At 35.7% G+C, this 27,065-nt stretch overlaps 1 protein-coding gene across 1 annotated transcript in view; it reads right to left on the minus strand.

Annotated features, from left to right (window-relative positions):
• Positions 1-341: 341 nt before the first annotated feature.
• Positions 342-27,065, minus strand: part of LOC104278114 (protein fantom-like) — a gene marked incomplete at its 5' end in the record, with an annotated part of 37,199 nt that continues 10,475 nt past the window's right edge. Inside the window, 6 exon segments of the mRNA XM_009874993.1 lie at positions 342-454; positions 4,124-4,257; positions 11,101-11,185; positions 16,996-17,179; positions 25,721-25,818; positions 26,956-27,065. The exon segment at positions 26,956-27,065 is cut by the window's right edge and continues 8 nt beyond it. Of these exon segments, the coding sequence (XP_009873295.1) occupies positions 342-454; positions 4,124-4,257; positions 11,101-11,185; positions 16,996-17,179; positions 25,721-25,818; positions 26,956-27,065 (724 nt within the window).

Here is a 27,065-nt window from a genome sequence, read left to right on the forward strand (position 1 = left end):
TGGTTTTTTTATTAAAAATTAAAAATTTGACTTGCATTTTTATTACTGTTTTATGTAGGAAAAAAGTCTTGAAAATGCAAATAAAGCACATCATTCAATCATGTAGGTATTAATTATTTACAAGACGTTGTCCATTGTGGAAAGATTCTTAGCCTTAGGGGGGAAATATAAAAACAAACAGACTAAAAAGTATACAAAACTTTACAACTGCAAATCAAGCGTCCTTTCCATATAAATTATACATCAAATATACGGTAAGAATTACAAAGATCTCATCTCTGAAGCACTATCAAGCATGTATTTACACTGGGAGAAGGAACTTCTGTAGGCAAACTTCCCTTTCATGCCTCCGAGTCAGCTTCGCATTCCTCATAGACTGAACGCAGCGCGTGGAGGGCTTCCACTGTTACTTTGAGCTTCCCAATTACTGCACTATCATCTTGTGCATCGAAAACTAGAAAGGAAACACCAGAAAAGAGCATTAGCAATTTCACTTAAGGTTTTGCTTTTGTTCTGCTAATTTTCCATAGCGCTTGGACAGATTAAAAGGCACCTAGCGTATGCTTAAGCAAACGCAAACCGAGATCTCCCAGTTCAGGCACTCAGCCTACTGGAAAGCGAGCACTCTACATACGAGAAAGTACATCAATAAAAATATTAGTGGTGTTGGAATTAACTTTTAAATAAACTATCTGTATGATAATTGCCTATAAAAAAAAGAATTATTTTTCACAATACGTTCCAAACTCCACTAAACACATATATGCATACTTGAAAAGTTTTAAGTAAAAAATATACCGATTAATGGATTTTCATCACTGTGGGTATGACTGGTCCAGATGAGCCTGGCTACTTACTAGTATTTAAATAGTAAATTCATTTTTTCAGTTGGTGCAATGCAATATTATTTTAATTCTAGGCCTCTATGTCTTGTAAAATAGTGAAGTGTTGACAAAAATGGTACTTCCCCTAGACTAAACTGTTCACCTACCTTCAGCTTGGTGTAGGTGGGCTTTCAAGCAGTATTTAAAATTTCTATTTTACAGAAATTAGCTAACATGGTTTGAAATTGCACTCTTTTACAATATCTAAGTAAGCCCAGAGGGCAACAGTCTCTGCTGCTGTGATTAAAAACACGCTGCTGACAGTCAAAAATGAAGCTTTTTCCCAGTTCTGCATAAAAAGCAATAAGGCTGCCTAACATGACTCTACAAGCAATTTGAACAAAACCAAGTCATCTTGATCACACGTCTTTTCAAAGCAAACTATACAGCAGGAAAATGGCAAGGTTCTGTATTTGCTGTACTCGGGGACATGCAATGATACCATATGTTACAGCTGCCAGGCTGCTGGGACAGCTAAGGGGAGGTTCAGAGAAGAAAAACCATAGGACAAATCTTCCATCCTTTACTTAGTTGATAGAGCTGTTGGAGGACAGATTGGATGCTGCTCTTAGAGATTCAAGCCATTTTGTATATCCTTAGCGAATCACTCAGTGAATTGTCATTTTAAAGAGCAGACTTTGGGGGACATTATTCTTTTTACTTGTAAGAATGGTAGGATAACTGTAATTAATGATATCAGAAGATAACATCAATTCTATTTTCTCAGTTTTAATACTGTCATGTTATCTGAGACACATTGTTACCCGTCTATCTACTCTTTTTCATCCAGCCTCTTGCTTAAACGTCCACTCAATTGCTTCAAATTTCATGTTGGCCACTTTCACACAATCAGCAACGAAAGGAACAAGACACAGGAAAGATAAAAGTTTGCAGTCCTCAAAAAGAATAAAGGAAGTTTATGGTATTCTACTTAGGAATGATCAGATCTTCATGTGGCAGCATCCTATGAACTTCGCTGTGTCCAGGTGTATTTGTTTTCCTTCAAAACAATATTCACCTCACAGAACACGTGCAATATTATTTAGGAATATTATTTACTGTGCCATTACATTTAATAGAAGTCTGAGTTCAGATCTAAAGAACAGATCCTTTTACAATGACTTTGTCAAAAAAAAATATACTGATATATTCTACTTTTGCCATGATCTGACACAGAGCAATATAAGACTCATCTCAATTGCCTTAAAGTTCCTAATTTTCGGAAAATATGGCTATGGATCCAATTAAAAAAGGCACACCTAAACTCGCCAGCATCTACAGGAAAGGGGAGAAGTGTGGACAGGAATAAGAACAGGAGTATTTCTCTGTATTACTATCACTTCCATAGATATAATGTACATAAAGTAAAAATTAGTTCAAGTGTCTTAAGATTAAGAGAAGAAACGCTCCTCACAATACTGAGGTAGCTGTCAGTACATAGTACATGATTGACTTTTGAGAGAACAACTAGTAACAAGAACCATCTTGTCATAATAATGATCTCAGATGATGATTAGGAGTTTTAAAAGTTTTGTGAAATGTGACTTTCCAGGGTACAAAATTATAATTATATGACTAATCAGTCTCATCAAATGGGAATTAAGACAATAGGAATTACAGTCATAAAATCCAGAAAAAAACCAATTTTCCAGTGAGAGACTGTAAAATACCTTTTTGGAGGAGATGTGCTTTTGCACAACTGCCTGGAGAAAAATTATTGGTGAAGAAAAGATTAAGTTGTTAAGCCACAATAAGAAGTGCGTCAAATCTGTATGTTATTTTTCCAGGGTATGGAAATTTGACTCTTCTTAGAATTTTCCTTATCATGTTCCTGGAACTTTGATGCATATTTTGAGCACTTGCTACAGCACGGATGCAAATCATGCATGATAATAGAAATGGATAACAAAGTCTCTTTCCTTCCCTCCCATCGCTCAAGGTTCAGTAATTAGGCACAGCAGCACAAGTAGCGAAGTCCCAGTAGCCTGGCGTTCTGCTCGGACTGACCAGAATTCTTGCTGTTGCAAAGAGCACCTTGCAAACATGGGTGCACTGCATCCAGTACCCAAGCTCATGCTCTTACCATTATAGGAGAGTAACTGGTTTATAACAGATACACTCTCAGCTTCTTCACTGAGCTTCACCACAATGGGGAAAGAAGACGAACCGACGAGGAGAAAAGCAGACCATTGATAATCACGTCCTTGCTACCTTGGGGAACAGGAAAGTCTAAGCAAGGAGAATATTTGCCTTTGCTGTCTATGAAAAGACCAAGTACCTTCTCGAGTCTCAACAGTGTTATAAAAATGCTGGAAACAGGCGATTCCACACCTCCTACTCACCTCACCTTGCTTTAAGAGTCACAGTGAAAGTTTAGTCCCTGTCTGTTACAGAAGGATGCTTACTCTAAACTGATAGCTGACCAGAGCTACCAGTATTTCATACTGGCTCAGACACTGGTTTCAGATGGAGGACACAAGCTTGAGGTACTCTGGGGGTTACAACATACCTTCAAATAAGATACAGTCATTAGCAGTACAGAATTACTGTCATAAGTTTTATTACTAAAATACGTATTTATATTCCTATTAGCATGAAGTATGTTGTACAAAACAGAGAATTATAGTAAGTGGACATGTCCTGAAAGTTCTTTGATTTTATAAACTAATTACTATGAGCTGGGAATGCTGTTTTGTTTTTTAATGCTGTTGTTTTTTAAGCAGATTTTATGGAATAAGCACAGTACACAGTTTTGGCAGAGTCTTGCAAATAAATGTAGAAGCCATTAGTTAATATTAAAGAATTTAATATTAAATTATGAGAGCTGAAGAAGGGCTTTTTACAAGGGCCTGTAGTGGCAGGACAAGGGGCAATGGCCTGAAGCTGCAAGAGGGCAGCTTTAGATTAGATATAAGGAAAAAATTCTTCACCACGAGGGTGGTGAAGCACTGGCAGAGGTTGCCCAAGGAGGCTGTAGATGCCCCGTCCCTGGAAGTGTTCAAGGCCAGGCTGGATGGGGCCTGAGCTAGTGGGACAGAGGTGTCCCTGCCCACAGCAGGGGGGTTGGAACTAGGTGACCTTCAAGGTCTCTTCCAACCTTAACCATTGTATGATTTGATTTCTTACTGAGACAATGTCAAACAATGACTTGCTGGTAAACCCTCCGGAGAACAGCAGAAATTCCAAAAAATAATTTTTAGGTTACAAAAGGATGTAAGAAAGTAGTCTTTAAAATTTACCATCAATATCTTGCTCGATGATATCTCTTTGCTTCTGGAATATTGCTCTCAAGCTGACATAAGCAAAACCAATATCTTCACATTCAAGATACTGTTCATCTTCTGGTGGATCAGTGACCACTGTAAACTGTAGGCTAAGCATTAAAAAAAAAAAAAGGAAAAACACATTTAATATTCATAAAGGGTTGAAAATTAACTCCAAAAAAAAGGCAAAGCCATGCTCTATTTTACCAGTTAAGCATAAACCATAATAATCAGCATTACTTAGCAGTACTAGAAGGACAGAGAGGTTGGAACCACAGATCTGCAGACTTAGAGAATTCTTTCATTTATCTCCCCACCACCCTGTGGCAGTATTCTTGTTCGTAGGGCAGTGACAGGCAGAATTGCCTAAGCAGTAAACATTCTTTCACATTTGAAACTTGTTAGTTTGTGTAGCTGAGCTGCTGAATCAACTGCTCAGTCAATTTATTTCTATTTACCCCCATAGGCAAAAATTAAGGTCGTACCTATGTACTTTGAGACTTTTATAGCAAAACTCAACTGGTATTGCTTGTTTGTTACAGTTTTTAAACATTTTTACCATGTTGACCATACCACGTAAATTACATGAGGTGAAGAAATATAAACAAATCATAAGCAATAATGGTAGGTTGAGATTAAATGTAATTATGTTACAATACCATACACTTGTTTAAGAAGTTCAATTACTTTAATTCAGTCAGGCCACTTGAGATGAATCCATATGGTTACTTCAAACTTCGATGTGGAGCATACTTATGAAGTGAGCCTTTGCAGCCATTCCCAGTTCTGGTGCTCTATCTGCACAGTACTCTTGGAACACATTAGCTGGATTCCCACTAGACTGGACGAAATTAAACTGAAGATGTGCTCCAGGAGTACCTACCCCTAATGCACTCCACTGCAACAGCCAGTCAGTTGGTAGGATCAGCCAGTAATCTGAAGGCTGAAAATCATCCTAAAAAAATCTATGTACTGTCAATACCAGACCATTAGCAACAACCGGTTTGCACTGGAGATTCTCTGGTCTGTACCACTAGATGATTTAGATCCAGCCTTAGTAAATCTGAAGCGATGCGTTTTCTTGGCTTTACACTGAGTGGTGTGGGAGGTATGAGAGAAACAAGAACGAAAAATCATATCAAATGTATTCCTGATACAAGAAATACTAGTCATATTCAATGAAGCAAGTATTTCCAAACACCAAGAATGAAATATGTAGCTGAAAGTTATTGAGAATTTTCACACCTCATTTAGATGTTTGGAGAACATACTCTAGCCAAGAACACATTCCACAAAAATAACAGGAACCTAAAGGCAGTTCTCTCAAAATAGTACCTTTCTAATGCTGTCTTGCATATTCATTATTTCAAGTTGGACTTTACACAGCAATTTGTCTCGCACTTGTTCCCTCTGATCTCATATTTTATCTTAATTATTCTGCTCCTGTTTTACACGAGTACAGTCTGGATACGAAGGCCTTTGAGTATTTACTGTGCTGTCTAGATACAGCCTGTTTGTCCATCCCAAACATCTAAGCCCAGCAACTAAACAAAACATTTGCATTTCTTCTGTGAACTTAAATTACACTTGTAGCATCCAACTACGGCTGTTCTTTTAAACACATAATTCCAGTGTTGTGCTGAAGCTGACTTGAGTTAGTGGCTTGTGTTGGGGCCAAAAGCACCGAGATGGACAAAATGACAGGAATTCAAAGCTAACTACTTTTTTTGGTATGTCTTGGCAATGTTGTTGCCAAGACATACATACAAAAAGCATAATTCCAAGTGAGTAACAATCAAGTTGTGTAAGATCCAAGTCTACAGGAAAGGATATCTTAGACAAAGTATCATCAAATCTTCCTAAAAGACTTTAAACATGGCAACAACTGCAATATGCTTTTATAGGAGTTTGCTTTGTGCTTTGCTCTTACTAAAAAATATTTATTATAGAAAATGTATATATTTATATTTGTTTGTCACTGGAATCAGACATCCATTGAAAATACATGTCTTTAAAAATATTACTGGAGGTAAAAAGGAAAAAATATCACAGCTATTTCCAACAGCAGGTGGCTTGATTGAGTGTAAGGGATCTAACTTAAGATTTTTGGCACAGAGCTAAGCAGCAGCAAAACTGCCAAAACACAATCAAAAAGGAAGAATACTTATACGGGTAAGATAAATATTAAATAAAATAAAAATTAAAAATTGTAAGAATAACTGATTAAATTGCTAGATATTGGGAACAGATCTGTTTGGCCAAGATTCTGTGCTGATGTTAAAGCAAATCAATTGGAGAAGCCAGCATAGCAGTTAGGACAGTGATAGAAGAGGAGGACATCATACTGGATTAGGTTTTTTGTCACTCAAGGACAGCAATTACTACTAAAATTGTCACTGAAGTGTGAACTGAAAGCAGGCCTAGTAACACCTGGAACAGTACCTTATAGACTGAGTGGGGAGTCATTCATACTGGTCCACTTACTGTTTCAGATCATGTGTATTTTATCTGAAGAGAGCAAGCTTCAACAACAGATCAACAGAACTGCACTTCTAACACTCTATAGTTCCAATATGCCTATAAGATTGTAATATTGTAAATCTCTGCTTCTAGTCAGGGAGGAGCAGATTTGAACTCCAGATCCCATGGGAATACTCCAACTAGTAGACTGCAATGACGGTACCACAATCACTGTTTTTCTTTTTTCAAAATATCACAAACGCTTTAAATTTAGAAAATATTTAAATATGATATTCAGTATGCTTTAAGTTGCTTTCTTCATTTACCAGAAGCCGCAAGAGTTTTGTTTAGACACAGTTTACTTTGCCTTGGAACTGCACTTGTACAGACTCCTCACGCTGCTTCAGCACAGAACACACAAATGTGCAGAGCTTGTGTCCCACCTCACCTGAACACTGCCTCACTTCTGCACAGAGCTTTCATTAAAGTTGAAATAGCAAATTCATACTTAATTCTTACATAAAGCTGTGTATGGAGTTCCTCTCTGCGGATCCCTCTAGGATCCTAGACTGACTTTCTAACTCATTTTCACATTTCTGTAACACTAAGCATCAGTACTCCCTCTTCTGCAGGAATCCCATGGCTACTGACAGAATAAGAAATCCTGACATCCTGTTTGAAGTACTGTGTGGGAAGATATTTGCTAGCCACTGCAAGAGAGACTAGAGAGCTACAGAACTACATAGAACCCTAGAATGGCCTAGGCTGGAAGGGACCTTAGAGATCATCTAGTCCAACCTCCCTGTCATGGGCAGGGACGCCACCTCTCGACTAGACCAGGCAACACATGGGGACCAAGCGGGAATTGAACCTGTGACCTCGGTATCGGTCACTGTTGTCAGCACCGCGCTCAAACCACTGAGCTAACCGGCCCTACATGAAACTTGTCTGCAAAAAGGGCCAAAATGGAAGCAAAAAAAAAAAATTGCCTTAAGATTAATACATGCTTTACAATGAAGCAGAAGAACCTGGACAAATCTTTATTGTTGCTGTTACGGTAACACTCAAAGGTATTATCACCAGCAGAGAATTCAGAGTACGTGGACAAAAGCTGTGATGTAGGCAGATTTCATTCTAATTCTTTATACCAGAGATCGGTCAATTCTAAGCAGGCAGGAGAAACCCTTCTGTGTTAATATGGTATATTAAGATGATGCTAACACTGTACACATGCTATATTCTCCTATAACATGGATGCACAGATTTTGTTACTTTGGAGAACAGTGACTTCAGACAGTCAGTTTCCTGGAGTAACAATCATCTCCTACCAAGGAATGATGCACCTGTCAGGATGAGCTTGGAAACCTCTTGCATAAACCTGCTCACTCTTGTTATCACAGCGGGGCGACTGTTCCAAGAAACGATTCCTCCACATGTCACGTTTCTCTCATGACAGTTGTCAGAAGAGCACATACTCTCCTGCCAGGTCTGCGCGCACTGCACACACGCTCTGGCGTGAGGTAGCAAGTAAGTTTCTCTGTATCACCTGAATTTCTACCCTCCTACAGTGTTGAAAGGCACCAGTGGAATACAAGCAGGATGAAGAAGAAAAGAACAACTATAACACAATTACAGCAAGATAAATGGACTGCCAGAAATGCCCCCTGTTATTAAGCAACTTAAAGACTTGAACAAGTAAATAAAAACGGGGGTCAGATGATAAAAGACAATAGTAATTTTGCATCTTTTTCACCCCCCTCAAAGTTTCAGGAATACTAGAAAGTATAGTTTCCTAACATAAGCAAGGAATGCAATCTGAATGCCTATCATACAGAAAAACAAAAGAGAAAGGCTACACCTCACGTCACACAACACAGCTGCAAGAAAAATCAAGTGTTCTGACAAAATTTCCCTAATAATGATAGACATATTGTCTGTCTGAAAATGTGAATACAAAGATGCTTGTCAAAAGAGAAGAACCATCTTTGTGGTATGCAACAATTACTAGCCTAAACAGGACTTGAAACAGTCTTCCTAGTCTCCTACTACCTTACGCTTATATATTTAAGATTTTATATTACCCTATTTAGCAGTCTATTTTCTTGATTTTCTTATCTACTGAGTCTTCTTGCACATTCTGCCACTAAAGCCTTTTATTCAACTGTGGAACCAAAATGACCATTCCTAATGAGCAGTTTACAATGATTCCATTGAGAAATTAAAATGGAAGAAGAGAAAAATTGATCTTGAAATTTTATCTTCTAATGAACAGTAAATCTCACTCACAACAAATTTTACATTAGATATTAGGAAAAAAATCTCTTCACCTAAAGGGTTGTCAAATGCTGGCACAGGCTGCCCAGGGCAGTGGTGGAGTCTCCATCCCCAGAGGAATTTAAAAGCCGTGTAGATGAGGTGCTCAGGGAGATGGTTTAATTGTGGACCTGGCAATGCTGGGTTAACCGTCAGACTTAATGTTCTTAAAGGTTTTTTCCAACCTAAACAATTCTATGATTCCAAGAAATAAACACACTTTCCCATATAAATACCATATCAATCTGCATTTATTTGTAAGTATAAACTAAAAGAGTAAAAAGCTGTGAAATGCATTCTTTCCAGGGCCAAGCTGACTCCTGTTTCAACTACAGGATTAGGCTATAGTTGCAATTTTGGATTAACAGTAATTTTATGTTTAAATTAATACCTATTTTAATACCTGAGATTATTTACCTTTTTCAAGAGTCATTCATAAAACTAACTCTTCTTTTGGAAGACAAAAATTGCACTTGATATATCTATCTGTTTATGGCTTAATACAGACCCAATCCTTGTGAGTGTCACTTCCAACATTTATCATGACAAGAAGAGATTTCACCTAAAAACTTACTACACCACTTAATATCCATAATGCACTATCTGTGCTCCTACAATCTGGCAGAACACAAAAAACAATGAAGTGTCAGGCTTAACCATGTGCAGGCAATTTTCAACGATATTTATATCCTTGAAAATTTGGTTTCCTGAGCTTTAAAGTAGAACTTTAGTTCGGTTCCTGTTTCAGCTGAAAAAGCTCTGATATTAGTTTGTAAGGCTTGTGATAGAAAACACGTGTTGAAGATTTAACTAGGCCAGGTTCAAAATGCCTAGAGTTGAAAACATTTGGTGCAAAGGCAGAATCTTGTTTCTTGGTGGTCCTCTTGGTAGGATAAAGTAGGGAACTGGATTAGTGATGAATGTCCTGCTTTGCTACTTAGTCAACACAGAACTGAAATTTCACCACAGACCAAGCTACAATAAATGCAGAAAACTGACTACCTAGTAGCACAGAGGACAGTACCATGCTGGAACACGTAAAATACAAAGGCTTCTGCTGTGGGAAAAAGCTCATTGCTGTTATTTTAGCATGTTTTTACCTTACATTCGTTAAATATTTAGCATTGATATCTATGTAGTTATACGTTAAATTGCAGCCCACAGACTAGCTATCTTCCTGCACTGAATTATTCCTCTGGGGAAAAAAAAAAAAAAAAGACTACTTTGTTCTCACTATTGCTAAATTCTTAGTACAGCATGTTACCCACTTTCCTAATCTATATGGCAAAATAAGTCTTTTGCTTGCTGATTAAATGAAGACTTTTTTTTTTTTTTTACTTTTAGATCTCAAAATCTAAGGATGTTTTGGCATGATATTTCCATCCTAATGAGTAATCACTTCATGGTGTTCCCTGCTCCACTCGAGTAAAACCCGTTTTCTGGCCAAGACATGAAACAGCTTTAGAAAGGAAATGGAATGAAGAGAGATCACTCTTACCGTAGAGTGAATCTGAGATTTGTGAAAAAACATATTGAAAGATTTACAAGTAACTCCTACACTTCAAATAAAATTAGGAGGTATTCTACTTTTCTGCAAATTAAATTCATCTTGAAATTAATAATTGTTCCATTTTAATGAAGATTGACCTTCAAGAGTAAACAGAATCAAAAGATCTCATTTATTCTCTCAACCAAAAATTTGAATATGAAGTAATTTATTACTACGAGTTTGGAAAAGAGTAATTTAGGAACACGTTCTGAAGCTCTTACACTCCTTTTAGTACTTTGAATTCAGAAAGCAACAGTGGTATTACTCTCCCATCAAGCAAATAAGCGCTTTTCAAGTTCATTATTAAAAAATGCTGGTAATAGAATCTGTCTTTTGCAAAATGAGGCTGTTAAAAAGCCTAAACAATAACAAAACCAAAAGAGAGCATTCATACAACAGAACGAGAGGTTGCAATACTCCATGCCCCACGAACCTACTCAGGGAAGAAATGCAGATCAATCATCACATCAGAATGTAACTATCATTCCTAGCTGAAGCAAAATTTCCCTCTAGTTAGTTAGTTATGTACTAACTTCTCAGGGATACCTCCTCAAGAAAGTCAAACAACAAGGCAAACGCTAAGCATTTTTATAAAGACCTTTTATAGAGGTTTTTAGCAACTAACGTGTACCTGTCAGTATGTAGATCTGGCTTTAGAAGCATAGACTTGAGATACTCTCTTCTTGCACTATTATTTGCCTTATCCACATGTATCACTGCAAAGGAAAATGGAATTAACACAATTAGTTATCAATCGGTTTTCATCTTTTAAGAGAGAGAGTATCAATAAAAGAACAAAGCAAAATAAACATTCCTTCTCCTTGTCTTTCCTAACGAAAAGCAACAATGTTAGAATCAAATCTGAAAGGTCATGTGATCTAATGGCGTGTCACTGGCAGGTTTATGTGCACACTGTCAGAAAAGATACAAGCAGCATCTAAGCACGCCACATAGCTGTCATTTTCTGTTAATGGCAATAGCAGTCACAATTTTAAAAGCCAGCAGTCTTTATTGCTTTGTATTTGAAGTGATTTACTGCATTTTCTTCCACTGAGGAAGCTAGTGATAATGATGATCTATGGCAGAGTGCTTGTCCTTTTTGACAGCCTCAGTAATTTAATCCCCCTTTTCTGCCACAATATTTCAATAAGAGAAACATCTAGCCCAATGGACTGGACAAAATCCACAGCCTGGGGAGTGTGTGAGAGTGCTCTGAAAGCCTTTCATTGTTTTAATTTAAATACGAACACAAGGACTGGCTTTTAGTTTTTGTACCATTAATATGACCTACAGTGAAAAATAAGCCTTGGTTTGTTAAAAACAAACCAACAAACAAGGAACAAGAAACAGAGGTTTAAGAAACTCTTTAAGAAGTTTTTGGGTATCGTATGTTAAGAAAGTAGCTGCTTTCCTGTGAAAGATATCAGCCTATGACTATCAGTAAACTACTGTGAAAGATTATAAAAATTCAGGATGTGAAAACTGAAAAACAATGTTAAAGGATTTTTTTTTTTTTACAGTAAAAAAATGCTGCAAAATATTTGCTTGAACAGAACTAGAAGGACCATAACACTATCAGGAACAAACATAGCTCTCAGGAACATTTTTCATTTGTTTCTGAGGGCAGGAGAAGGAGCTAGAGATTTGACTGTCCTTAAATTCCAAGATCTTTAATACTCACTGTCCTCTAGCTTACTCCACCTCTGTACTCTGGGGTACTCACTCTCCAACATCACATTAAAGTTTCCTTTTCCTATGTGAAGACAGTAAGAAATCTTAAAAATATTTCATACTGTCTTCTACTATCCAAAATAAAGTTATTTGTATAAACAGAACCTACAGAGACTATCGGAATACAGGAGTATGAAAGAGAGATGATAAGGCTAGAATTAATCCCTGGCAGAGGAATTCCTTGCAGAATTAATTCCTTCCAGAGCTACTGGTTATCCAGTTCTCTCCAAAGCTCTTACCTGGCCAGCAGAATTCCTCCTAGAAATCAGTTACTTTCACAAAACAGCCAGTACAATTGCTATCTGGAACACTCTGTCAAAAGAATCTGCTATTTAACACCTTTTTCTCTACTAACAGAAAGCAAAGCAGTGGTGCTCTACCTTGGAATCCTTAGTTTCCACCCACAATATTCTTACTGTCTTAGACAGGTTAAGAGAAGCTGTTACTGCCATCTGCAACTGTTCTGGGCATGTGGACTTCCCACATGTGCTGCTCTCGTGGCCAAGTGCTCCTGGGGCCACCACAGGAAGTGCTGGGGAGGCAGCAGGGAGCCAGACGGACAGCCAGAGAACTTCAAAGGAGCTGCCACATCGACAGATTCTTCCCTTTCCCAAAAGCATCCCAAATGGAATTTCCCAAGTTTACTAATTCTGTATCTAAAACAATTTAAAATGGAAATTATTTACAAACGTGAAGAGTTCAAACTCATTTCTCTTAATGGAAAAATTCAGGCTAGGAAGTAAAACATTGAGCACAAGAACTCCATTCGAGTCTGGGCAAAACCAAATAACCATAGTGAAGAAATATTTTTAGATCCTGACAAATAACATGCTTTCATATTGCTCCTTCATACTGCTCAAACTTAGAATTACAACACTGTTCCAAGGCATCGAACATCACATTTCTATCCAATTAAATGCAAAGTTAATTCAAATTAACTTGTGACAGATTGCATCTAAACAGACAATTTTAAAGTTTGTCCTAAAGAAACACCAAAACCTGAAGAATACTATTACAGTACAGTAAATGTTATTGCAATTCCAAATATTAACAGAGCTGGTTCTGTTACACAATATTTTTTTCATAATTCATTTTCTAAAAAAACTAAATCACTACGGGATGAAGCAGTTTGATTACAGTGATAAAGAAAAAATGCCTCACAGTGTTGAGATTTAATGGAGAAAAGGAATAAACACAAAGAAAAATAGCAATGATTTCTGATGAAAGGCCTTAACATTTTCATTTGAGTTCCACTGAGGAGTCCACCTTTCAGAATCTAGATCTTCGGAAGCTTATTCTTAACAAAAAATAAACATCATCTTTCCTCTACCTTTGCTTCCTTTGGCCTACTTAGACTGTACTTCCAAGTTGTTTGAATAACTACCTGTTCACTCAAAACAAAAAGCTTCCTAATTAAACGTCATTTAAAGTGTTTGCAAAATTTCACAAATCTTTCCTTCTGCTGCCTGTTCTCTAGAACCACTGTACACAGTAATAATGGCACATTTCAGACCTATCAATCTTACTTTCTAGTAACTTTCTTGTCATCTCAGCATTTTCATAACTAAGTCTTCACACTTAATAAAATGCAAATGCTTTTTGTTACAACATTTATGAACTAACCTTAGCTTCTTAATGTAAGTAATTGTGGCTTTGACAAGAAAAATGTTTATTTTACTGAGATTAAGAGTCAAATATCAATAAATGTATCTACACATGAGAGAAACTGGTCTTTGTTTGCTTGGAGTAACATGTTTCCCTACATTTTTCTGACAGTGAAACTTACATTCTGTTCACTTTAAAGCATCTACTGTGAAATAAATAATTTCTGACTCACAACTTTAAATGGCATTAAGATGTTAAAATATTAATTAACTGCTTACTATGATGTGTAACACACCCTAACATCAAAACAAAATCATACCAAAACAAACCTCATACAGAAATTCAGAATCCTTCCTTTTTACCAAATTACATGACCGAGTCATGGTGTAAGCACAGTTTGGCAAGCTCCACTTTTCTTTAGATTTATGGGACTGTAGAGTTTGGAAGCATTCTTCTGGTAAGTCTTGGCACCACTAACGAACACAACGGCTCCTCTCCTCAGTCAGTATGGCCATCAGTAGATAAAACACTTATCGGCATGGGAACTCAAGAGTTATGCTGTACAATCCCAGAGACTATAAACGTCTGGGATTCAACTTTCCTGTTCCAAGACCTTGGAAGAATGAAAAGGATCTTCTAACTATTCCCAGTCAAAAAGTCATTGTTGAAATAAAAAAAAATGTCAAGTTACACACTCTAACCAATTGTGAAAAGGGAAATTCATAGGACCTTGTACACTGAGATCAATATAGTTCTACTACATTCTTTTTCAGCAAGATTCTGCTCATCTTACACATCAAGGAATGACAGGGAAGCAAAAGATATAGCAAAACTTAAAAAGTTTTTTAGGCAACACATCTCATGAAGCCTTCTGTATCAGTTAAAACATTTTTAAAACAGTCAAGTTGTTCCAGTTAAAAATAATATAGAATATTTTATTTATAAGAATTAATGATTTTTTCAGATTACTTGTGGACTTACCCTGATTTTCTCCACTCAGAAACCTAGAAGACTATTAGTTTCCTTCTAAGCTAAAAGTGTATTTCTTTCCACTCATGCAAAACTCATTTTTATTAAAGAAAATAATCAATTAACCTCAAATATTCAACAGACTCAAATCTAATTAGTCATGAGTAAGAGATGCAGTAAAGCTATAGAAAACACACAGGCAGGTTTCATTACTATTATCTCACTGGCTTTCCAACTGACATTATCGAAAAGCAGACACATTAGGGTTTTTTTTTTCCCTCCTCTATGCAAAGCCAATCTTAAACAGAAACTAGATGACCAATTATCTAAGCAAAACTCTGCAAATAACAACCACATTACTATTACGCTGCAGAATACAGTCGTGGAGCAAATAAGACCCAAACCACCTTCTGATACTGATGTGTTAGGATATTTTAGAGTTTAAACAGCTCTGTACTGGATGCTTAAGCAGCAAATAGAGATGTCAACACTACAAGGCCAGGTTTTGCCTTGCAGAAATAATATGATACAGCACCACCAGACTGGAAAGCCTCATGAATTACAGTCTCTACAAAGCACGGTACTATTTTCAAATACCAACAGCCTGAAATCCATTTAAGTCTCATAACTGTCTTAAGAGTCTGAAATTTCATTCTGTATTCATCACGTTTGCTAGGTTAACTTTGCTAGTATTATGGTTAGACCATACGCAATCTACACATGAATCAGAATGCTGTGTAAGAATTTTTAAGCCTTCTGAATGCTTCTTATATTCAATGCAAGGAGAATTCAAGAAGCAAGAGAAACTGAAAGCGTTAAACAGTTTTTATTGGCTTCTGGTATTACTTCAACGAGTTTTTTAGAAAACTATTTCAATTATGTCTCCTTGTCTAGAACATTTGGAAAAGCATTTACAGGAGCTAGCAAGATGGATGTTGTTCAGTTCATAAAAAAAGAGCTTGGATTTATCTGATGTCTCGTTTAGCATACAATGCCAGAAATCCAGTTTGTTTCAATGGAAGTAAGCTCACTGAACAACAGTTTGCAGTGCTATTAGTTTTTGTGGGTTTGCCTTTTTTTTTTCCTTCTAGAGCCTTACAAAGATTACTGTCTTTCTCAGAGTCACAGAAGTTAACACAGTGTGGCCTGTTCCTTATCTCCCCTCTCACATGGGCAGACCCACTGCAGTGATGGCTGAGGCGAAATCTATGAGGGATTTCAGTCTTGAACTGCATGGTAATCCAATAGTTTCTGAGTACTGGGAGGATACAAATGAGTAAATTCCTTGGAAAGTCTCCTTCTAAGATGAGGTTTCTAGATGGCAGAAATTTTAAAGATCTGACTGTGACATCGCTACTGCAAAGCCACTTATTTTTAAAAGGATGCTTAATTTGGGTATCTCTATTAAAGGTGTGTCACAAGTAGCAAAATGATTCACCTGCTCCGGACACTGTCAGCTCAAACCACAATACTTAAAAGTCCAAGACTAAATGAAGCACTCAGGCTGAATTTTACATGAAATAGAATTTAACAGGGGAGAAAAAAAAAGGTAATGAATAATTGAAATGCTATGAAATAGCTGGGAAAATAATTAACAAGAGAATTATCAATTACTACAATAGTTCTGTATATGCTATTACTGTAAATTATGTTGTGCATTGACATAAAGTATTTTCAAATGTTCATTTATTAGAGAATAGCATACAGAACATGCAGGTTGATAACGTATTATGAAGTAAATAGCCATGTATTAGTATTACACATAGCTGGATAATTTCCCATTTCAAAAAGTTCTTACTAAAGGAACACTGAGTATTCCCAAGTGACGATGAAGTCCAATTACATATTTTCTCTTCTTAACTGTATTTTCGTTGTATGAGGTTATATGAAAGTTTTGTTTTTTGCTGTATCATCATGTACTGATAGCAAAGTCTGTTTCTATTCTTTTCAAACGTATGTGCTAGCAGCATATTTAAATATATTGTAATGCTACCATTTCATACATTTTATACTTGATAATTCATACATTTTATACTTGATTAATTGCATCCTTACCTCATTTCTTAAAAGAAACACATTTAATATTTCCTAAAATATTTGGGAAATAGGCAAATATATGCAGTACACAGATGAATGCAACTATAAAATAGAGAGGAAGCAGGCTTTATTGGCAGGCATTAAAGAGAAGAAACAAGGGTGCTCAGAAATACATCATACTTACCACTGCTATAGTTGTAGTGGATTCGCTGACCACTTGTTGGTTTTGGAAGGGACAGCAGGGTCTCCTCTGCAGGGAAGTTGGATAACCGGCATTCTACAAACAGCCGCTGTATAGTTACATCTGACACAACTCGTGGCTCAGTGATTCCCAGTGATATAATTTCAACACGGATTTTTTCAGTTGCCTATTTAAAACCAAAGCACAAGCATAACACAAATTATTTCATGTTTCTTCAAGTGTTAACACAAAACAAGCAAACACACGTATATATCATCAGCTATTTTGTGTGATTAACACTGATTGATTTTGACATAAACACAAGGAGATTCGAAACCCCCGGGGTCTGTAGTTAAGAACACTGTTGCAACAGATACTGATTTACATTTGGTGCTGAAAACATTTTTGCAATAGTCATCCTCTGTTGGAGAAGATTAGATTGAGGTCATCTTCATGTACAACAAATATCTGAACCACAAATTTCAGTTGCCACTATTTTTATCTACGTAGCAAAGTGATTTGTATCTTGATCCTGTAACAAATTTTGCCAAACCTAAGAGAATTGTTACTCAGTGCCTCCTGCAGACTATAATACAAACGGTTTGATAAAAATCCACCAATCCACAAAGTCATTAGGCATGTAAAATAACACTGTTCGGACGGAATTCAACTTAACATGCTGACTTTTCTAGAGAGATCAAAGATAAATTTAAAAGTTAAAATTAACAATGCGATAATAAAAGTAATATCCCAATCGCTCTTCACCAGAGCCACTTCTTGTTATCTTTAACTAAAATGACATTTTTCTGTTGCTTATAAGAAATTGTTTCACGCTGTTTGCAAAGTCTATATTATTTGCGTACAGATAAATTTTAATAAGCTCTCTGTGTTTAAGTGGAAATGTCAGACTCAAGAGAAAGTCACAAATATTTTTCTAGGTAACTGTAACTCAAAGACAGAAAAGCCACTACTGTTTCAAAATCAGGTGAGCATTCAAAGATGAGATTCTTCAAGGAGCAAACCGAACATGTTGAAGTTCAGAAATGCCAAAAATATATTTTTTAGTTCTCCTTAAGTTTATTAAGTTTACTATCACTTTATTAAAAATATTTCTCCTATACGGAAATAGTTTGATAATTTTTGATTGTGAACTTAAGTCACTTGAAACAACAAAACATAATCAAAAGAACAGCTTTCTAGATTCAGTCTTACAACTGCAAGTCAATATTCTAATTTATTATGGAGATAGCTTATAGTTTTCCAAACAAATTATATAATTAATCAAACTGAAAAGCAGGTGTATCTTATTGTAAAAATATCCATCATACAGAACAATTTCCATTGCTGTCACGCCCTTTCAATATTTGATGAAGTAATTTTACCCCCTCCATTCAAAAGACATTTCCTTTTATTATGTATCCTAAGACACTTTAACTAAAAACCCAAATCTGAATATTTCAATACGCTTGTTTTATTATTCAGTAGATTCATGGAAATTTTACTAGGATGACAGAGAAAATTCCACACCATTCTGTCTCCACTAATACAGGTACATGGCTTCAGCTGGCAATATTACTGGGATTAGCATAGAACGATGAAATATTTAAGGGAATTTTTTTTCTAAAATCTAATAAATCAAATGACTGCCAAATGTCATTAAAGTGATGGTCTTTGACTTGAATATGCTTTTCATATTCAAATTTGGAAAGAAAGAGATGAAAGCCTGGAAAGGTTACTCAGTTTCAACTAATAACCTCAAGCACTCTACATTCACATGCATAAAAAATGAAATTGGCTCTATTGTCTAATTCTACTTCAGAAACAACTCTTTTCTTCTTGCACTGAACAAATGTATTAACGTCTGTATTTAAAATGATATGCTGAGTGCCTTTGTTTGCCCCAAAGTAGTTAGCAGTTATGTCAGAGTAGTTTGTACACAGACAGTAGTTTATGAATGACGTCCAAATACAATATCCTGTACCATAAAGTATTCCTTTTCCATATCTTAAAATTTGTGTGACATATTTAACACTTGTAATTGCACACTGTAGGCAAAGAATATTAATTTTTCAAGGATACCAAGTAAATCCAGGTATTTGGCTTTCTAACTTATAAGGAAGCAAGTGACTGAGTCACAGTATTAGCAAGTTGTAAGAAAAAATAATAAATTACTTTAAAGCTTAACAGTCAAGTATATTTTAAGGCCTGGTTTTATTATTATTAAATATGAACACAGCATATACAAAGGAGAACGCAGGCTTATTAAAAAATATATTTGCAAATAAAAAATACAGAACTGCATAAGAAAAGCATGTTGTATTTCACTACTAACACAAAAATGTTCATATTATGTAGCCACGTCGAAAATATAGGTAGCACCCAATATATGACAGAAATTAATTTTTAAACAACTATTTATATTTCTGTGATGCAGAGTGAAGTATGTTATTTAGATCTTTTCCTAAGTTGTTTCTTTTCAAGCCTTGGTCTCATTAGGTACTATTCAAGTGAAAAGTGGATGGTTTGTCATGACCAATTACTTCCCACAAATCATTTTACTCCAATGGGAATAATTAAGTTTAGTATTTAAAGTAAAATATAATATAAAATTTCCTCTAACGGAGAGACGGCACACACATATTAAAATAAGGAATACTAAATATTTTCAAGGATTGTCTCTGAGAAACTGGTTCAGCGCTTTCATTTCAAGTGTGGGAAACAAAACATGAGCAAGATACTCGTCTATGTAATTATTCTTTCTTCATAATTTCATACTGACTGCTTGCAATTAACACTACCCAGAGACTATGAGCAATCCCTGAACTCCAGCAAGCTTCAGGATTAGGTTAAGTACTAAGTGCATTAGGCATTACACCAGAATTTGAAGTCTCAACGTAACCCTTCCAATCTTCCTGATTTCTGAGATTTTAAAAAAGTCTTTTTAAATTACATGAAAAGTCTTGACTGCCACGACTTGATTTCCTTCTTGGTCACACCAAAATGCTAAGACTTCGATGTGAATAATAAAATTCCAGTTGACTCAGGTGGTTCACGATAGTATTCCACAGAATTAAATGTTTTACAAAGAAAGAGTTTGTGCTTTCTGCACAGAACAGCAGCACTGAAAATGCCTTGCTTATAGGAACAATGTAAACAACAGTCCTGTTTTTCACATCCACAGTTTTAACTAATATTGCCCTTGAAAAATTCAAAGTAGAGGAAACTTCTTAAGTGTAAGACTCACTTGAATGCTATCTTTACCAATTCTCAAAAGTATTTATGTTCTGCTACTTAATATTTTATGTGTTTACTTCCACACTCCACTTAGCCCCTTCTATACAAATTTGTAACATAACCATCAATGCACTGATATTTTTTCAGAGAAGACAATTCCTATTTCAGTATAAAACACCAAACATTTTAGAAGATACTAAGTTCTTGAAGGATATGAAGCTATCCACCATGGCCATGACAATGATACATCTGAACTTAGTCACATTTGCACTTTGTTCGCAGTACAACTTTTGATCACTGAATAACATACGTTCTTCCCTTCAAATGGCTTGCCTCCCCCCACTCTTTCTGAAGAAAAAACCACAAAATTGCTAAATGTTTCTCCTGAAGTTGAACTGTTTTTCAAGATCTCTTGCTGGTGGCATCGCCTCAGCTAACAGCTTTTAAAGACAAACTCTTTCTAGGGATGAATAAATAGAAAAAAAGTAGAAATATTTGGAGCTGTTTGACTGGGGAGATACAATCTTCCTTAACTCCAAATTTTATTTGGTTGCCAAGAAGTGGGGACGGCTACACAAGCAAAATTGTCACAGTCCTGAATCAAGCTACACCTCTCTCTACTGCAGTCTATTTCAAAGAGGAGACTTCATTTTTGGTTGGTTTTTTAAAAATATTTAAATGCTCAACATTGATTATACTACCAGGTAAAATGATAAACAAACACAACGTTATGAAATCTCAAAGCCAGTTAGGTACATCAGTACCAACTAGTCACACAAGTAATTCAAATGCTCTGTAAACCTACAATCCCCATTTACTTCAAAAGAAAGCATCCAAGTAAACATGCAAGAAAATGTCTCAATAAAAATAAGTGTTACTCTGTACGTTTTTGGTATGTTAATATGTGTCAAGATTTAAGCATCATAAATTAAATTAAATAAGTAGTAGTATTATATAAAAAAATAAACAAAGTCAAATATAACAGGATTCCTGCTTTTGTTCCTATCTATGCATGGATTTTTCTATAGATTCCTGGTTTGATTTGAAAAAATAAATTTTTTAAATCTGTATTTGAAAGGTAATCCATTTAGAAAAAAAGGAAGAAGTATCAGTATAGCATTTCAATTTAAGAGTGTACCTGTAGTGAAAAAAGTATATCAGCACATCTTTAACAGAGCTGTTGTTTTTATTTAGAGCTTTAATTTGAACATCTGACACTGACTCCTCCCCCATTAGGGCATTGTGTGGGAACAACACAGAATCAAATTCCCCTCATTTTTACATGGCTCCCTCATATTACCCAGAGTGTTAAAAAAATATGCTTGACCACATCTATTGCAGCTAATCAAAACTCAAATTTAGTTACAAATCTCATCATTTGCTTTTCAGACCTCTAGTTAGAAAAATACTCCTTTCTACTTGCAAAGTCACCATAACTTCCGAGTCAGTGAGCTCTGACAGTCTCTCAGGTGAACACCTGAGAAGCACTCATACTCAGAACCACTAAAAATGGTTCCTGTTGATGCTTTTCCTGTGGGCTTATGCACCAGCCTGATTTCCTATTTAATTTAATATCCCTACTAATTACTTTTATTTGTTACCTACAAAGTAATAAGTTACCTACTGACTTGAAATTCTGTGGTTTGAATCCTTTTTAAAGATGGTGTTTGGTGGGTTGTCCTTTTTTTGGTGTTATTTCTCCCTCTTTAAGTTCGTCAAGAAGAGCCCTGGCACAGGCTGCCCAGGGAGGCTGCGGAGTCTCCTTCTCCGGAGACTTCCAAAACCCGCCTGGACGCGTTCCTGTGGGACCTGCTCTAAGCGACCCTGCGCTGGCAGGGGGGTTGGACCAGATGATCTTTCAGGGTCCCTCCCAAACCCTGACATTTTGTGAAGAAGACGACTTGCAGTACATGCTTCTAATTACTTCGAAGTATGTTTGACAAGTTCTAGAAGTTGTAAATCTCCATTTTAGTGTACTGCTTACTCAAACTACTGTCATCTCAAACTCTATCTGTGGCAAAAGACCTTTGGTCTTCCCTGGATTCTGCAAACTTTCTCCGTGGTACTGAAGTTCCTGTCTAGCAGTGACCGTATCGGCACACAATCGTCTTACAGATGGACAACGGCAAATGCTCCTTTTTTATTCTCAGGCCCATCAATAGTCCTTGAAAAAAAATAAAGTCTTAGTAAGTTACTTTTATCTTACTGTGATAAGGTATGAATGTTATTTCTTGTTCTGTTCAATACTTCTCCAATTTCTCGTATAAGAAAAGCACAAACTAAGGTTAGATCTAAAGAAGGCTAAGGGAATACTAAGCATTATAATTTCTGACACAGTAGAATCAAGCCGACTCAGCAACACGGAGTAATAGTAAAAACCTAAAGCTGTAGTTCTCTAAATTCAGTTTAGTCACAAAAACAACTCAATTTAAGAAAAGCACTTAACACACAGATATCTTCCTGAAGTATATCAAAAGTACTCAAGTTGTGCAGAAAATAAATGTAATCAAGACAGCCAAAATTTAAAATTGTAATAAAACGTCCTAATAATTTTTTTTCTATGAATGCAGATAGCTCATAGGAGGAAATGCACTCTTCAAGTAATCGCACTAAAAAAAAAAAAAGGACATAATACAAGGAAAGGTATTTCTTTCTCTGTTATACATAAATGTTACGTTTTACATCTTCCCACCTTTGCATGATCATGTTTCACTGACCAGCAGAGCCACGAGCAACTGGTATTACTTTTTAGGGGTGTTCAGGAGAGATTTTCATGTCAAAATTAATCAGATCGAGATCTTAATTTACAAGAACTGGTAGTGACAGTTTGGAATAAACCGCTATTAGTGCAAGATAACGAACTCAGAGTATCTGCAAAAAAACCTCTCATGTAAACACACGTACAGAAAAAACAGGACCACCACTGAATAAATTGTTTTTGCCAGTAATTGCCTTATGGACATATTTTAAGACAACTTGGGAGCTGACAGCAATAAATTTTATTGTGATAACTGAGTGCTATATTATCTCCTGTAAGGATAAAGCGTAGATGTGGAGGTGAAAGGAAGAAGGGGATGGTAGAGAAAAGATTTTTTTTTTTTTTTAAACATAAAGACCATGCCAAAGAAAATGCAAATTCCCAGTTTTGATGTCTATTTTGAGGATCTGAAACAAGGCTTTTAATCAATGTATTATACATCAAATTGATAATGTTAACTTCTGATTATTCAAATGTATGAAATATTCATAGAGAACTGTCCAAACTTTTACATTTCTCAGACTTCTTTTCTCTATTAATTATCATGCCTGGAAGCTTTTTAGTAAAAGCAGCAGCCATCAGCCTGACTGAACCTGACAAGCTAGCAAGGCCCAATTACACTGGCACTCTGTGGCACTTTGATGTACTGGAAACGAAAAGAGATAGGGGCAAATTGTATAGCACATTATGTTAATGACTTGATTTAATCCAGCCACTAAACTTTATGTAGCCTGTTAAAAAAGATGCTAACACTAATTACGCCACTTTGGAAAGGAAAGAAGGGGACAACCATTTCATACCGACAAAGTGAAGCTCATAAATGTTGTAAATGAAATGAAACAAAATGAAGTAATCTATGATTAATTATACATCATAGACAAGAAGAAAAGAGAAAGAAGCAAGTGGTACAGCTAAGTACTGGAAAATCTGTTAGATACCCTTTATGATCAACATATCTAAGAAAAAACCATGAACTGTCTAATTTGCAACATGCAAAAAAGAAACAGTATGATCTTAAATGGCTTAAACAGTTTGGCATACAACTCAGATTTATAAGATAACTAGCATAACAATCTCTAAAAAATCACAAGTCTTATTTACAGTATTTGATTACCAGGAGGATATTTATCTCATAAGATAAAAGGCAGTGATTTTTAATCTTAAAAAAAATACAAATTCAATCACAATTTTCACGTGCTGTATTCTATAATTAACCCAAGATTTCAAATATACTCATGCCTATTTTTAAAATCCAGTTTGTATCCAACATGTTGCCTTGATAGTTTATAGCTTTTCTTGTCTTATCTATCCTTCTTCAACATACACTTTGGTAACAGAGGAACAGATCAATGGAGGGAGGTAGAAATTTAACAAACCTGAAATGAATCTACACTCCAAATCCTCTCGGAAGTGACTATTTCTAAGTGGTGACGAACAGTGGTCATTTTAGGTTTCAAAATCACAGGCAAAACACTTTTTAACATTTTATATATAAAATACGCAGTTCTATCTTCACAAACACCTCCTGTATCTTCTGCAGCAAGTATGTGACAGCATTTCTAAATCCCTTCTACAACTTAAGAAAAGCAGCAATATTTCTCATATGAAGCATTGCTTCTTGTTGCTGATTACTTTGTAAGATGTCACATATCCTTAAAAAAAGGAATAAAAAATAATTCAAACTACCTCTATGTTTCCACACTGCGGAACGTTAAAAAAAGTTAATACTGATAGGACATGAAAGTACACACTTGGTCCTTTAAAAGAAGGCTAAGACAGACCAAAGAAATATTAACTGTTAGAAGCATTATAATTGATTTTAAGTGCTACTTTATATTTTTTAAGATTGTTCAGTCAATGTTAGATGTAAAAGCAGGAAACATTCTTTTTTTCTTTTTTAGAGAACGATACTACTGAAATACTGTTAAAGTAAAATTTCCAAATTTGCATTATACTGTGTCATTTTGTATATGTGAGTCTATGTTCATTAAATGCTGGTTTTAAGAACAAGTCAAGAGAATATTGTTACGGTACACACCCACAAATACACTGAAGTGACTGGATACTGTACATGTACAACCTTTATTAAAACTGATGTTCAGTTCTAAAGTGTTGGGAAGTCAAGATCAAAAAGAAATATATCTGTATGAACTAGAAAATATACACAAGTTACAAATGCTCTTAACAACCTCAAGCTTCTGCAATCGCTATTTTAACATTTAATCCAGTCAATATAATGGGACGAAATACAGGGGGTAGCTAAGCGTTGTAGATTTACCACGGGCCTTACAAGTGAAATTATTTTCCCCTTTCTTCCACATTTTCCCACAGAAAGGCAACAGCTAGGACTAAACAAGAAGTCTTAAGTTTTTTTCAGACATTCACATGACAATAGTTGTCTTTCGTTAGGAAGGTTTTCTGCAGAACTAAAATTTTATTTCAGATTGAAACTAATTAGAAATGTCTACTTCTAACATGTATGACAATAATAGAAAAGATGACAATGAATTTCCCTATTTAAATACCCACCGATAAGTTACATACACAATACAGTCAGGTAAACTTTTTTTTCCTTGTGAAAAGGTTTCCATTTGAACTGGAAACAGGAAAACATACAGTCATTGAAAATGCCTTAAAATCTGACCTTAGATATAGTAAAGTTACTCTTAGAGGACAGTAGGCTTAAAACATTTTTCTTAGACTTACCAAATAACTGCCATAAATACCCCAACTCACCTTTTTAATATTCTTGGATAAGGGACTTGAAACAATGCATTCATCACTGTCAGTTATTACTGATTCAACAGCATCATCTTCTTGTCTATCATCTTGATCTGCCAAAAAAAAACCGAGAAAAAAAAAAAAAGAGGATCAATGTACTTAAAGGCCCTATATTTGTAGTCCATTCGAGACTTGCTGAGAAACCTGATAGCAATATATTTGCTTTTCTAATAAATAAAGTTTGAGTGCCAGGTAAATCTTCTCTTCCTTGCAGAAGATTAACACTGGCAAATCAATGACCTTTGAAGTCTTCTAAACTGGATTTTTTTTTTGATTTGCTATGAAAAAGTAATGTTTCCCAGATGAAAGTTGCTAAGTGAAACGATGTAAGTCCCGTGATGAACTGAAGTATGAACAAGAGGTAGCTTTACATGAGAATATGGCCTGAATTTGTGGATTTCCTCTGGTCATGTTTAACACCATGCACACGTAAAGAAGAATGTACGTGTGGTTTTTTTTTAAAAAAAGTAGTTTTGTATGCAGGTGGATTATTTTTTACAGCATTCAGGTCTTTTTTCTCTCGAGTGAAATACTTATAAACACCACAGGGATTTCACATCATGTTTTTCCAGTTTTTCTAATGAAGTCTTATGCAGAAACTGCAAACAACTGAACATAAAATTTTAGCATTCTGCTTGTGCTTTTACTTTAAATTGGTGTGGTGGACTTGCTTTATTTCAATCAGAAACAGTTTAAGCTCAGAGGTGGAACAGGATGACTTGGCTCTTAAAATCTTTAAATAAATCTGCCTCTTACAACTCTGTGTCACAGATGTGGTAAGACATACTACCCCTCTCACTGTCTGAAAGGATTTCCAGTATCAGCATTGGCTGTTATCTGCAGACAAAAGGAGCATATTCATTAAAATAGTCTTTAGAATAGCATAGTTCTAAGGGAGAATATAAAGACATTTAAAATAGAAGTCAGGTTTCCTTTAATATTTTATGAATCTAGGTCAGATACCAGATTTTTGCATTCAATTACAATATAGTTTCCATTTGGGAAGAAAATAACACCACCATAACCACCACCCAGCTTCAGCTATAAAGTGCATCACAATATCTTTTCTGTCATGAAGCTACTCATTACGAGGCAGCTCCCACTGCTAGCAAGAAATGTTTAAGAAAATGGAAAGAGACATAGATTTATTGAAGAAAATACAGTTATTTATTCAGGAAAAAACATTCTACCTTCTGGTTCCAATTCTTCAGTTATTTCTGTCTCATCTCCAGAGGTAACTGAGCTTTGGTTGGCCAACTGCCCCTCTGACAGATGTGAGAGGTCATCTTCGTCCTGCTGA

The sequence above is a fragment of the Apaloderma vittatum genome, unplaced genomic scaffold (genome assembly GCF_000703405.1).
Source record: "Apaloderma vittatum isolate BGI_N311 unplaced genomic scaffold, ASM70340v1 scaffold1108, whole genome shotgun sequence".
In the NCBI taxonomy this organism is placed as follows: Eukaryota; Metazoa; Chordata; class Aves; order Trogoniformes; family Trogonidae; genus Apaloderma; species Apaloderma vittatum.